The sequence below is a fragment of the Gossypium hirsutum genome, chromosome A07 (genome assembly GCF_007990345.1).
Source record: "Gossypium hirsutum isolate 1008001.06 chromosome A07, Gossypium_hirsutum_v2.1, whole genome shotgun sequence".
Classification (NCBI taxonomy): Eukaryota; Viridiplantae; Streptophyta; class Magnoliopsida; order Malvales; family Malvaceae; genus Gossypium; species Gossypium hirsutum.
Window position 1 is genome coordinate 54362528 of NC_053430.1, and position 14906 is coordinate 54377433.

A 14906-nucleotide genomic window follows, 5' to 3' on the forward strand; every position below is an offset into this window, starting at 1 on the left:
CTTGATTATTTCTTTTATTTATGTATATTTAGTCATATAGTATTTTTAGATAATGCCCCATGGTCTATCTAGAGCAACATGATGATATGGTAGATTTTCCACAGGTGAAGAGACCAAATCTTCTGGTTGGTCTTCAGCAGATCCTACACGCATGAGGCATTCTGGCCTGATTGCGAATTCTAGAAGTTTAGCTAAACAAAAATGTCCAGTAGCTAATGATCTTTCTGCTACTAAAGATCCTATGGTGATAATTAGTATTATTTTGTATTTTGTATTTGGGCTATGACTATTTGACCAAAACTGTCATTATATTTTGTATTTGACCAGTAGCTAATGATCTTTCTACATGCATGTGAATTTGTTCATTATATTTTGTATTTGGGCTATGACTATTTGACCAAAACTGTCATAGCCTCCAAGTTGTTGGTGAATTTCAATTTCAGTTATTTTGGTTGGGATTTATCAGTAATAAATTATGTGAATATATCTTATGAAATTATTCATAATCTTTTTTCACTATTAAATACAAAGATAAACACACTCTATGCAATTTATGTTCTTCTACAATCTAGATAATTCACATTCTCTTATTCTTGCAACAATATGAATGCTAATCAAATGACACATACTTAAGGGAGGGCAAGAAAAATAATTGAAATACAAACAACACAAAAAACAAAAAAAAACATAATAATAATTATAATTTTTAAATTTATATAATAATAATTATATTAAGAATTTTATTAAATTATTTATTATTTTTATTAAATTATTTTTAATAATAAATTTTATTAAAATTTAATAACAATAACAATAATAATCTACTTAAAAAAATTCTGCTAAGGGTATTTTGGTCATTTTAATTTTTTTTATGCTATTACAACATCATTTCATTCAACCAAACACAAAAATACTATACATTTTTATTACATTTCATTCAACTAAACAGTTAAATTACTTATTACAATTATATTTTATTACAACTCTATTCCATTATAACGAACTGTTAGTATTTTAAAGACTTGAGCGGCTCAACCTTCCGTACGATTTTTAAAACATTGGTTATTATATTTCTGTTATCTGCTTTATTATCTTCTGTTTCGATAATTAAATAAAAATAAAAATAAAAAAGGTAAAAACAAATTAAAAGAGAGGAAATGAAAAATGAAACGCCTCGTTTGAGAACATTAAAAACCGCGCATATAATGATAACTGTCGAAAACGACCAAAGCCCTCAGAGCCTCTCGCTTGGGATTCTCTTCTTTCCCAACCTTTCCTTCTCTATCAGATAAGGTAATCCCTTCTCAGTTCCCGGCCATGGCGGAAGCTTCTAGAATCTTCCATTCAACACTCTTTCCAACACTCTCTCTACAACTCAGCAAGCCATGTTACAATTCTCACGTTTACCCTTCACTCTCTCTCAAGAAAGCACCACGTCCAGTTCAATGCTCAGTTTCCACAAGCGAAACCAAATCGACGTCGTCGAATGCGACCCAGGAAGTGCCTTGGGGCTGCGACATTGATTCCTTGGAGAACGCAGAGGCGCTTCAGAAATGGCTTTCGGATTCAGGGTTGCCTCCCCAGAAGATGGCCATAGACAAAGTGGCAGTAGGGGAGAGAGGATTGGTTGCTTTGAAGAATGTCAGGAAGGGTGAGAAGCTTCTCTTTGTACCTCCCTCGCTTTTCATCACTGCAGATTCAGTAAGATATCAGCACCAATTTTTTAATTTTCCTTACCATCTTTCGTAGCAAAAAGAAATTGGGTTTAGGTATTATATCCTTTCATGGGTCCAAAAGTTCCTTTCTGAAATATTTCTATTTAAGTGGTTTGAAGTTCATAGTTCTTTAATTTAGTTTCCAAGTGCTGCTGTGATTGTTGTGTGGCAGGAGTGGAGTTCCCCTGAGGCTGGTCAAGTATTAAAACAGTATTCCGTTCCAGATTGGCCATTGTTAGCAACCTATCTTATTAGTGAAGCAAGTGCCCAAAAATCTTCAAGATGGTGCAATTATATTTCAGCCCTTCCTCGGCAACCCTATTCACTTTTATACTGGTGAGTTTATTTTAATTCAGTTCTTCTTTCACATGGTAAGAGCTCTTAAAAAGAGTTTTTATCTTGCTACAGGAAAAGGGTCTACTCTCAGATTTTCTCTCTACAGCCTCTCTGTATTGTTTCAGGACACGTGCAGAGCTAGACAGGTATCTTGAAGCATCTCAGATAAGGCAGCGGGCTATCGAAAGAGTTACTGATGTTATAGGAACGTATGTCTCCTTACTGTTACTCTTGTTGGTCTCTGCTTTTCTATTTCTGCTGACATATCCCGAGTATACAGAGTTCCAATTTGCTTCTAATCATTTGATCTCATGTTTCATGTAGATACAATGATTTAAGACTTAGGATATTTTCCAAGTATCCTGATATATTCCCGGAAGAGGTACTTACTCTATAGTTAACAACTACTTTTCCGCTATGTTAGTGTACTTTGAAACATTCATCTGCTGATGCCGCCGCACTATGAACATCTTTATGTGTAGATGATAGCAGGTCTTTTAGTTCAATCACAAGCAAGTATCACTTTCTTATCCGAGCTTTTATACTTGAGCAAAATTAGTAGGGTAATTAAGTTTGTTTGTATTAATATTGTATTCCCAACTTTTCTTTGCAAGTATCCTGCATTCTTTAAATTAAGGTTTTAGATTGAGAAGAGACGTTGGATTCAACCCCAATGCATTGAATCTGAATTTCAAGGACTCTGCTTATTTCTTGTGGTTCATGAAAGAGCCCTCTTTTTATTTTTTACTATAAATCTGCAGGTATTCAATATGGAGACATTCAGATGGTCCTTTGGCATTCTTTTCTCACGATTGGTAAGTAAGCTTATTTAGAAATGGATGTTTACGTAATCAGCTCTGTGTTTGCAATTCGAAACATGGCTGGGGTTTTGAACGAGTTATTTTCCATTTTGCGAAAAGTTTGGTAATTTGTTTTGAAGCGTAAACTGATCCCACAATGCTGTCTAGAATTAAGTGATTTATCAAAGTAAGCAAATTCATAATTTTATGTTTTCTTATCGCTCTCTACTTTTATAAATTATAGACCTGGTTACTTGGAAAATGGTTACACATGCAAGAAGCACTATAAAATGATTGAGAAGCCTAGATTCTTTCTTTTTCTTTTTTTAAAGAATAAAGTATATGAAACTATATATCTCTGCCACAAAAATTAATCTCAGAGGGAAATAAATCGCTATATTTTTCAAGCTTCCTTTTAAACCACTTATATATGCGACTTCATTTACAAAATTCTTCATAATAAATGTCCTGTAAGGTTTAGAGAAAAGGTATATGGATGGTTGATTTAAAAGGACGGAAAAGCTAAAAACATCAATTCTGTTTTTCTGTTATAATTCAGGTAAGGCTACCTTCAATGAATGGAAAAGTTGCATTGGTTCCTTGGGCAGATATGCTCAATCACAGCTGTGAGGTATAGAAAGATCTTTCGCAGTTAAGTATGCATAAGAAAAATGTAATTAATCCAAGTACCTTGTTTTTCTCTGGTTAAGGTGGAAACGTTTTTGGATTACGACAAATCATCACAAGGTGTTGTCTTTACAACAGATCGAGCGTATCAGCCTGGTGAGCAGGTACATGAGATTCTCGCATAAAATATACTATTTTTTCACAGGGGGAAAAAAAGCTTGCATATATATATTCCAGCTACCTATGAGCATACATGCTCATGGTGGTTTGCAAGCAAGCACACTATATATATCCTATATTCCTCCATATTTAGACACTTCTCACTGACACTATATTTGCTTGATATATATTTGAACCTTAGGAGTAACATTTTATGTAATTTCTTCTTAATGATCATAGATTTCCAGTGGTAACCTGTTGTATGCATGGGCAGCTTCAAAGTTTGGAGTTTGGATCAATAATGTCATGCTAGTTGGCAAAGTTTCAAATGTCTAAAGATGGGTTACACCATTTTATGCAGGTTTTCATATCATATGGAAAAAAATCTAATGGAGAGCTGTTGTTATCTTACGGATTTGTTCCAAAGGAGGGCACTAATCCTAGTGATTTGGTAGAGCTACCTCTATCCCTTAAAAAATCTGATAGATGCTATAAGGAGAAGTTGGAAGCTCTGAAGAAGCATGGATTATCTGCGTAAGCCGGATAAATATTTTTCCAGGATTATTAGATTTGATTCATTGAGGACTTAATTTTAAGTTATTCTGATTCTTATCTATATAGTTAAACTATTGGCAATCATATCTTTATCTTCTGAAAAAGCTTAAATTCAATTCTGCAACATTATGTACGATTTATTTCATTGTCTATATAACTTATTCTTACATTTTAATTTCTTATTCTTAAAATCTTAACCTTTTTGGCAGTTCTCAGTGTTATCCCATACAAATCACTGGTTGGCCATTGGAGTTAATGGCATATGCTTACTTGGCAGTCAGTCCCCCAAGCATGAGCAAGCAGTTTGATGAGGTTTGAGAACTCTACCACCTAATTTACAGAGTTTAAAGAAGTTCCATTACTGAATTCGTTGGCCTTTGCTTCTCCAGATCGCCGCTGCAGCATCAAATAAATCTACTATCAAAAAGGACTTAAGATACCCTGATATTGAAGAAAAAGCACTGCAATTTATTCTCGATAGTTGTGAATCAAGCATATCAAAGTACTCCAAGTTTTTGCAAGTTAGGAAAAAATCTTTTTTAAGACCTAAAAAACTATTCATGAATTGGAATTACCTCAACCGGCAACCGCGGAAAATTTTTTATTCTAAAGGACTGAATTCAACCTGAGCTTCAAATATCTTTAAGTCAGTAAGTCGTACTTATTATTATTATTCTTTCTACAGGCAAGTGGCTCTATGGATTTGGATGTGACATCTCCGAAGCAGTTGAATCGAAGAGTGTTTCTGAAACAGCTAGCAGTAGATTTATGTACAAGTGAGCAGAGAATACTATTTCGCGCTGAATATGTAAGACTACACTTTCTTCGCTTTTTCATATTTCTATTTAAGGTTTTAAATCCATCACTGTTGATGTGTGTTTCACAACTGATCACTTATATCCTGTGGTTTGAACTTTAAACTCTCTCAATGTATGCTAAGTTTTCAGTTAGTAATCTGCTTAGGCTGTGTTTTTCCCTTGTTACTGACCGAAGTTGTCCATTTTTTATTGCTTGAAAATTAAATGCCTTATATTCTGTCATCGAATCTAATCAATTATTTTCACTGAGTTATGCCCGAGTATGCCAAGGATTCATCGGTGTGTGCTGCATGTTCTAGGTTGCCATGCATGCGTGCGCTACTTTGAAATAAATGCTTACATGCAACTTCCTGATCGGCCTAATTTCTTTTGCTTCATTCTGCTTGTGTGATGGTTTCAGATACTGAGGAGGAGATTGAGGGATATGAGGAGTGGTGAACTGAGAGCTTTAAGAATCTTCGATGGATTGCGAAACATTTTCAAATAAAGATTTTCTTCATGTATTCTGTTCTTGGTGTTTATATCTGGGGAAGTTCTTTCACGATTCAAGCGTCAATCCTATAGAATTCAACTGAGCCTAGGTAACTTGCACGAAAGTGTTTCATGTCCCAATGTAACATTCTGACATGTATTCATAGAAATTTATCCAAAAAGCAAAGACATGAATCCCAAGAAAGGAACAAAACACGTCCGTTTTATCAGAACATTTTCCTTGTTTTTTTGAAAGAAAATGTACTAGTCTCATGGTAGAGCAGAGAATTCTATTTAGCAGTTCTTTTTATTTTTTTGTCACATACTAAATCAGTTCATCGTTTTCTCTTTCAATAAAATTATTTTCAAAACTCAAACTTAAATTCTTTTTTAAAAGTACAATATATTTTACCATTACATATTTAACCTAATAAAATATTATAATAAATAATACAATAAACACTAAATTGACATTTTTACTTTAATTAACAAACAAAAACTTTGAGGGTTCATTTAATACCAACTAATAAGAGAGGACTCCAATTTGAGTATCTTACGTCACTTCACATTTGTCATGAATAATACACTTCATAAACACTAAATTAACATTTTTTTACTTCAATTAACAAACAAAAACTGAGGGTTTATTTAATTCGTTGGAATTAAATAAAGTTTGGAATATTGTAGTTATTTGATGGGAATGGAATGAATGAGCAATAGTATTATATTATTTTGTTGGATAAAATGATTTAAGTTATATATTAAAATGATAGATTTTAAGATATAAATTTACTATAATAAAATATGTTAAAAGTTCTTTTTAAGGTTTAATTGTGTAAAAGGCCCTTAAACTTTTTTTAAAAAACCAATTAAGTTCCTACAACTTTTTTGAATTAATTGAACCTCTGAACTAGCAAAACTGGTCAAGTAGGTCCTTTGACCAACGTTGATCGGTACAACATTGACATGGTCGTTAATCATGCTGATGTAGTGCTCCATGTCAACGACAATTACCATCACGTCAACTGCCATACCAGTAAAAAAATCAATTTTATTTTATAAATTAAAAAATTAAAAGGAATATTTAATCTTTTACTGGATTGAACTTGGACATATGGTTGTATAGGTTAATTCATTTCAAAGCTTAATTTTTTATTAATTTTAAAAAATATTTTTTAAAAAAAATTATTAAGTTTTATAAAAATATTAAATAAAGTTCAAAATTTTCAAAAAAATAAAAGTTAATAAAAAATGTCACACCTGGTTTTCATTAAGATCTCGAAATTAAAGTAGAGTTGGGAATTAATTGAAAGAGATAAGTTCGATGGACTCTATTGAAAAATCTTGAAATTTTTGTGACTGGTTGGCAATTAATTGGGTCTCATTTCTGGTTTAGTTAAGTTGGAATCGGCTGGTTCCTCAGTAGGTGGCAGAATGATTATCGATGGATGGCTATTTGGGGCTTTAGTAACTGTGCAAGAAAGGTTACATATATGAGTGAGAAGAGTTATTTTGCATGCAAAATACTCCTCATTTATGTTTCATTTTATTCTCTTCTGCATCATCTTCATTGGTTGTTCTCGAGAAGGAAAAATTGAGGATAGCTTTGCATGGGGTAGTGATCGTGAGGATTGAGTCTGGAAAGTAGGGAATCTGATGAGCTAGTAAGCTTCTTAATCTCTATGTATTCGTGAAATTGAGGGGAAAAAAAGAGAAGTAAGGATTTCTAAAATCTTTGAAAAGCTTCTACATGATAATGGATTCTAGGTTTTAAGATTTGAATGCCTTCAGTTTAATTGGTGTATGGGTTGTCATGCTTTGCTATCAGGACGAAGGAGGCTCTAACATTTGGAAAAGCTAAGTTGGGGAGGACGAAGGATATCAGGTGAGCTTCTGTACTCAACTGTTTGAGTGTTGCTCTAGGTTGTTCTAGTTGTTGTGTTTACACTGAGTTTAGTTGAGTCTGTTGACTACATATATGATCATTGCTAGCTTAAAAGGTTATGCTTGCATATGGTTGTGCGATTGTATGATTGTTGCAATATGCTCTCTGAATGTATGACATGGTTGTGTATCTATGAATGCTATGTTAGTGAATGTGATGATATGCATGATATTCATGTTTATAAAATGTAGAGTGCGAATGGAAGTATTGGCAGGTTAGTTGAAGATAGGAAAAATTGGTATAATGGAGGAATTGACGGATTGAAAAGGGATTTAAAAGAGTTTGGCGGCATCGTGGAATGGTTATCTACTAGCTCTATAGAGTAAACCATGAGAATAGTTATCTATTGGCTCTACGAAGCAACACCATGAGAATGGTTAACTACTGGCTCTACGGAGCAACACCATGAAAATGATTATCTATTGCCTCTACGAAGCGACACCATGAAAATAGTTTACAGGTTCTACGGAGTAACACCTCGATTGAACTTGGACATATGGTTGTATAGGTTAATTCATTTCAAAGCTTAATTTTTTATTAATTTTAAAAAATATTTTTTAAAAAAAATTATTAAGTTTTATAAAAATATTAAATAAAGTTCAAAATTTTCAAAAAAATAAAAGTTAATAAAAAATGTCACACCTGGTTTTCATTAAGATCTCGAAATTAAAGTAGAGTTGGGAATTAATTGAAAGAGATAAGTTCGATGGACTCTATTGAAAAATCTTGAAATTTTTGTGACTGGTTGGCAATTAATTGGGTCTCATTTCTGGTTTAGTTAAGTTGGAATCGGCTGGTTCCTCAGTAGGTGGCAGAATGATTATCGATGGATGGCTATTTGGGGCTTTAGTAACTGTGCAAGAAAGGTTACATATATGAGTGAGAAGAGTTATTTTGCATGCAAAATACTCCTCATTTATGTTTCATTTTATTCTCTTCTGCATCATCTTCATTGGTTGTTCTCGAGAAGGAAAAATTGAGGATAGCTTTGCATGGGGTAGTGATCGTGAGGATTGAGTCTGGAAAGTAGGGAATCTGATGAGCTAGTAAGCTTCTTAATCTCTATGTATTCGTGAAATTGAGGGGAAAAAAAGAGAAGTAAGGATTTCTAAAATCTTTGAAAAGCTTCTACATGATAATGGATTCTAGGTTTTAAGATTTGAATGCCTTCAGTTTAATTGGTGTATGGGTTGTCATGCTTTGCTATCAGGACGAAGGAGGCTCTAACATTTGGAAAAGCTAAGTTGGGGAGGACGAAGGATATCAGGTGAGCTTCTGTACTCAACTATTTGAGTGTTGCTCTAGGTTGTTCTAGTTGTTGTGTTTACACTGAGTTTAGTTGAGTCTGTTGACTACATATATGATCATTGCTAGCTTAAAAGGTTATGCTTGCATATGGTTGTGCGATTGTATGATTGTTGCAATATGCTCTCTGAATGTATGACATGGTTGTGTATCTATGAATGCTGTGTTAGTGAATGTGATGATATGCATGATATTCATGTTTATAAAATGTAGAGTGCGAATGGAAGTATTGGCAGGTTAGTTGAAGATAGGAAAAATTGGTATAATGGAGGAATTGACGGATTGAAAAGGGATTTAAAAGAGTTTGGCGGCATCGTGGAATGGTTATCTACTAGCTCTATAGAGTAAACCATGAGAATAGTTATCTATTGGCTCTACGAAGCAACACCATGAGAATGGTTAACTACTGGCTCTACGGAGCAACACCATGAAAATGATTATCTATTGCCTCTACGAAGAGACACCATGAAAATAGTTTACAGGTTCTACGGAGTAACACCTCGATTGAACTTGGACATATGGTTGTATAGGTTAATTCATTTCAAAGCTTAATTTTTTATTAATTTTAAAAAATATTTTTAAAAAAATTATTAAGTTTTATAAAAATATTAAATAAAGTTCAAAATTTTCAAAAAAATAAAAGTTAATAAAAAATGTCACACCTGGTTTTCATTAAGATCTCGAAATTAAAGTAGAGTTGGGAATTAATTGAAAGAGATAAGTTCGATGGACTCTATTGAAAAATCTTAAAATTTTTGTGACTGGTTGGCAATTAATTGGGTCTCATTTCTGGTTTAGTTAAGTTGGAATCGGCTGGTTCCTCAGTAGGTGGCAGAATGATTATCGATGGATGGCTATTTGGGGCTTTAGTAACTGTGCAAGAAAGGTTACATATATGAGTGAGAAGAGTTATTTTGCATGCAAAATACTCCTCATTTATGTTTCATTTTATTCTCTTCTGCATCATCTTCATTGGTTGTTCTCGAGAAGGAAAAATTGAGGATAGCTTTGCATGGGGTAGTGATCGTGAGGATTGAGTTTGGAAAGTAGGGAATCTGATGAGCTAGTAAGCTTCTTAATCTCTATGTATTCGTGAAATTGAGGGGAAAAAAAGAGAAGTAAGGATTTCTAAAATCTTTGAAAAGCTTCTACATGATAATGGATTCTAGGTTTTAAGATTTGAATGCCTTTAGTTTAATTGGTGTATGGGTTGTCATGCTTTGCTATCAGGACGAAGAAGGCTCTAACATTTGGAAAAGCTAAGTTGGGGAGGACGAAGGATATCAGGTGAGCTTCCGTACTCAACTGTTTGAGTGTTGCTCTAGGTTGTTCTAGTTGTTGTGTTTACACTGAGTTTAGTTGAGTCTGTTGACTACATATATGATCATTGCTAGCTTAAAAGGTTATGCTTGCATATGGTTGTGCGATTGTATGATTGTTGCAATATGCTCTCTGAATGTATGACATGGTTGTGTATCTATGAATGCTGTGTTAGTGAATGTGATGATATGCATGATATTCATGTTTATAAAATGTAGAGTGCGAATGGAAGTATTGGCAGGTTAGTTGAAGATAGGAAAAATTGGTATAATGGAGGAATTGACGGATTGAAAAGGGATTTAAAAGAGTTTGGCGGCATCGTGGAATGGTTATCTACTAGCTCTATAGAGTAAACCATGAGAATAGTTATCTATTGGCTCTACGAAGCAACACCATGAGAATGGTTAACTACTGGCTCTACGGAGCAACACCATGAAAATGATTATCTATTGCCTCTACGAAGCGACACCATGAAAATAGTTTACAGGTTCTACGGAGTAACACCTCGATTGAACTTGGACATATGGTTGTATAGGTTAATTCATTTCAAAGCTTAATTTTTTATTAATTTTAAAAAATATTTTTTAAAAAAAATTATTAAGTTTTATAAAAATATTAAATAAAGTTCAAAATTTTCAAAAAAATAAAAGTTAATAAAAAATGTCACACCTGGTTTTCATTAAGATCTCGAAATTAAAGTAGAGTTGGGAATTAATTGAAAGAGATAAGTTCGATGGACTCTATTGAAAAATCTTGAAATTTTTGTGACTGGTTGGCAATTAATTGGGTCTCATTTCTGGTTTAGTTAAGTTGGAATCGGCTGGTTCCTCAGTAGGTGGCAGAATGATTATCGATGGATGGCTATTTGGGGCTTTAGTAACTGTGCAAGAAAGGTTACATATATGAGTGAGAAGAGTTATTTTGCATGCAAAATACTCCTCATTTATGTTTCATTTTATTCTCTTCTGCATCATCTTCATTGGTTGTTCTCGAGAAGGAAAAATTGAGGATAGCTTTGCATGGGGTAGTGATCGTGAGGATTGAGTCTGGAAAGTAGGGAATCTGATGAGCTAGTAAGCTTCTTAATCTCTATGTATTCGTGAAATTGAGGGGAAAAAAAGAGAAGTAAGGATTTCTAAAATCTTTGAAAAGCTTCTACATGATAATGGATTCTATGTTTTAAGATTTGAATGCCTTCAGTTTAATTGGTGTATGGGTTGTCATGCTTTGCTATCAGGACGAAGGAGGCTCTAACATTTGGAAAAGCTAAGTTGGGGAGGACGAAGGATATCAGGTGAGCTTCTGTACTCAACTGTTTGAGTGTTGCTCTAGGTTGTTCTAGTTGTTGTGTTTACACTGAGTTTAGTTGAGTCTGTTGACTACATATATGATCATTGCTAGCTTAAAAGGTTATGCTTGCATATGGTTGTCCGATTGTATGATTGTTGCATTATGCTCTCTGAATGTATGACATGGTTGTGTATCTATGAATGCTGTGTTAGTGAATGTGATGATATGCATGATATTCATGTTTATAAAATGTAGAGTGCGAATGGAAGTATTGGCAGGTTAGTTGAAGATAGGAAAAATTGGTATAATGGAGGAATTGACGGATTGAAAAGGGATTTAAAAGAGTTTGGCGGCATCGTGGAATGGTTATCTACTAGCTCTATAGAGTAAACCATGAGAATAGTTATCTATTGGCTCTACGAAGCAACACCATGAGAATGGTTAACTACTGGCTCTACGGAGCAACACCATGAAAATGATTATCTATTGCCTCTACGAAGCGACACCATGAAAATAGTTTACAGGTTCTACGGAGTAACACCTCGATTGAACTTGGACATATGGTTGTATAGGTTCATTCATTTCAAAGCTTAATTTTTTATTAATTTTAAAAAATATTTTTAAAAAAAATTATTAAGTTTTATAAAAATATTAAATAAAGTTCAAAATTTTCAAAAAAATAAAAGTTAATAAAAATGTCACACCTGGTTTTCATTAAGATCTCGAAATTAAAGTAGAGTTGGGAATTAATTGAAAGAGATAAGTTCGCTGGACTCTATTGAAAAATCTTGAAATTTTTGTGACTGGTTGGCAATTAATTGGGTCTCATTTCTGGTTTAGTTAAGTTGGAATCGGCTGGTTCCTCAGTAGGTGGCAGAATGATTATCGATGGATGGCTATTTGGGGCTTTAGTAACTGTGCAAGAAAGGTTACATATATGAGTGAGAAGAGTTATTTTGCATGCAAAATACTCCTCATTTATGTTTCATTTTATTCTCTTCTGCATCATCTTCATTGGTTGTTCTCGAGAAGGAAAAATTGAGGATAGCTTTGCATGGGGTAGTGATCGTGAGGATTGAGTCTGGAAAGTAGGGAATCTGATGAGCTAGTAAGCTTCTTAATCTCTATGTATTCGTGAAATTGAGGGGAAAAAAAAGAGAAGTAAGGATTTCTAAAATCTTTGAAAAGCTTCTACATGATAATGGATTCTAGGTTTTAAGATTTGAATGCCTTCAGTTTAATTGGTGTATGGGTTGTCATGCTTTGCTATCAGGACGAAGGAGGCTCTAACATTTGGAAAAGCTAAGTTGGGGAGGACGAAGGATATCAGGTGAGCTTCTGTACTCAACTGTTTGAGTGTTGCTCTAGGTTGTTCTAGTTGTTGTGTTTACACTGAGTTTAGTTGAGTCTGTTGACTACATATATGATCATTGCTAGCTTAAAAGGTTATGCTTGCATATGGTTGTGCGATTGTATGATTGTTGCAATATGCTCTCTGAATGTATGATATGGTTGTGTATCTATGAATGCTGTGTTAGTGAATGTGATGATATGCATGATATTCATGTTTATAAAATGTAGAGTGCGAATGGAAGTATTGGCAGGTTAGTTGAAGATAGGAAAAATTGGTATAATGGAGGAATTGACGGATTGAAAAGGGATTTAAAAGAGTTTGGCGGCATCGTGGAATGGTTATCTACTAGCTCTATAGAGTAAACCATGAGAATAGTTATCTATTGGCTCTACGAAGCAACACCATGAGAATGGTTAACTACTGGCTCTACGGAGCAACACCATGAGAATGATTATCTATTGCCTCTACGAAGCGACACCATGAAAATAGTTTACAGGTTCTACGGAGTAACACCTCGAAAGAGGTTCACTAACTCTTGGATTCAAAAGACCATGGCACTGTTGGAGAAAAACAGTTTTGGAAAACGTAGAGGAAAATAAATTTAGGGAAAATAGAGTTTTATTTTTTTTCCAAAACAAGATCTTGATCATGATATCTAAAGTAATAAACACTTAATAAAAATTGTACCTTTTTGATTCGTCTAGGAAGAGCACTTTGACTGAGTAGTCTTCTCTGCTATCCTCAAGCTCACGTTTGTCGAGTGTGGGCTCAATTCGAATCAGAAAAATTTTCACAAAAATTACCATTGAGGTAATTTCACAATTTCTCTAAACTTTTTGTGTTAAGTTGTAAATTCGAAAAATATCTTTAAAAATTTTCTAAAATAATATCTTTAGAGAATTTTCTCTCTACAACTTTCTCTTAAAAGCGTGTATAAAATAATGACCCAATGCTATCTTTATATAGGGAGAGTTTAGAGAGTTCAACTATGATTGAACTTAATCACTTTAATATTAAATTAATATAGTATTTATTAAATTTAATATTAAATCTTATTAAAATAATAGAATGTTTATCTATAAGATAAACATTAAATTTAATTTAATATTAAGATTATCACTTTGATATCAAATTAATAAAATACTATTAAGATAAGTATTAAATTTAATTTAATATTAAACTATTGATATAATATTATTTTTGGAATAGTTAATTTGAAATCAAATTCTCTAGTAGCGTCCCAGTAGGAGTGTAACCTTTCAACAACTCAACCACCAAAGACCAATTGTCGCCTGCCACCAGGACACCGCCATTGCAATCGCCGTGTCCAATGATGTAGGTGCGACACCTTTATGACACCCCGAGCCAATTCGATTACTACTAGTTTGGTCTTGGTCAGTGATGACCCAACTGGTCCGATCTAGCCACTGGTTGGGCCGTCAACCTAGTTTCACATACCAGGCCTAATGCAACCAGTTTTTGGGTCTTGGTATTTTGAACTCCCGGGCCCAATTTACGATCTTAGGTCCAATTTTTAAGTTTAGTTACCCATTAGGCCAATTGTCTGACTTGAAAATTAATTTCCAAAAATATCATATTAATTTTAATTATTTTGATTAATTTAAATTTACTTGACCAAAATTAATTTTTCAAGAAAATTCTTTAATCAAATTCTCTAGTTGAACAATTCTTATGACCACCTAATTTAATTCCACATCGAATAAATCGACTCAATTACATTATTTCCAAAGTCGTAGAATTTTTTTCTAATTCAAATACAATCTGATCGAGCTTTTGTTGAGCTAGCGGATGGACCAATCGGACATATACAATTAGGCTCTAGTAATTGCAATTATGTCTAGAATTATCGTTCTGATAATTCACAGTTACTTAATCATGGAGTCAATTCACGAAAAGTACCATGATTGAAAACTCTTTATTGTATACTCTTTATTAAAACAATTCATACAACTATTTTGTCCAATGACCTCGTCATGTGTATGTTACCCTCATATGATATCCATGATTCCTTTTAGTTAAATTCGTTCACTCAATACAATCCTATTTTATCTCATTGTCACTATTATGTCTTCTTAATGATTAATATGATCACTGTCAACAAATGTCTGTAATGAATTGCTTGTTCAAGAACAAGCAACTCGTGGCCACGTTTCATATTTATTAATCCACACTATGCCAATAAGAGGATAT

At 33.5% G+C, this 14906-nt stretch overlaps 1 protein-coding gene across 3 annotated transcripts; it reads left to right on the forward strand.

Annotated features, from left to right (window-relative positions):
* Positions 1 to 1178: 1178 nt before the first annotated feature.
* LOC121231911 (ribulose-1,5 bisphosphate carboxylase/oxygenase large subunit N-methyltransferase, chloroplastic) lies at positions 1179 to 5716 on the forward strand. Of its 3 annotated transcripts, none has more exons than XM_041116966.1 (12): positions 1179 to 1651; positions 1888 to 2051; positions 2177 to 2260; positions 2376 to 2433; positions 2813 to 2866; positions 3411 to 3482; positions 3562 to 3642; positions 3999 to 4171; positions 4402 to 4504; positions 4582 to 4713; positions 4878 to 5000; positions 5411 to 5716. In XM_041116966.1, exons 1-12 carry the CDS (start codon positions 1640 to 1642, stop codon positions 5495 to 5497), a joined length of 1143 nt encoding a protein of 380 aa, XP_040972900.1. In that variant the 5' UTR covers positions 1179 to 1639; the 3' UTR covers positions 5498 to 5716. The 3 variants fall into 3 exon arrangements, 2 of the variants coding, with proteins under 2 accessions (XP_040972900.1, XP_040972899.1); XR_005930064.1 differs by having other exon boundaries at positions 1186 to 1701; positions 4582 to 4694; positions 5411 to 5539; XM_041116965.1 differs by having other exon boundaries at positions 1186 to 1701.
* The last annotated feature ends 9190 nt before the right edge of the window (positions 5717 to 14906 follow it).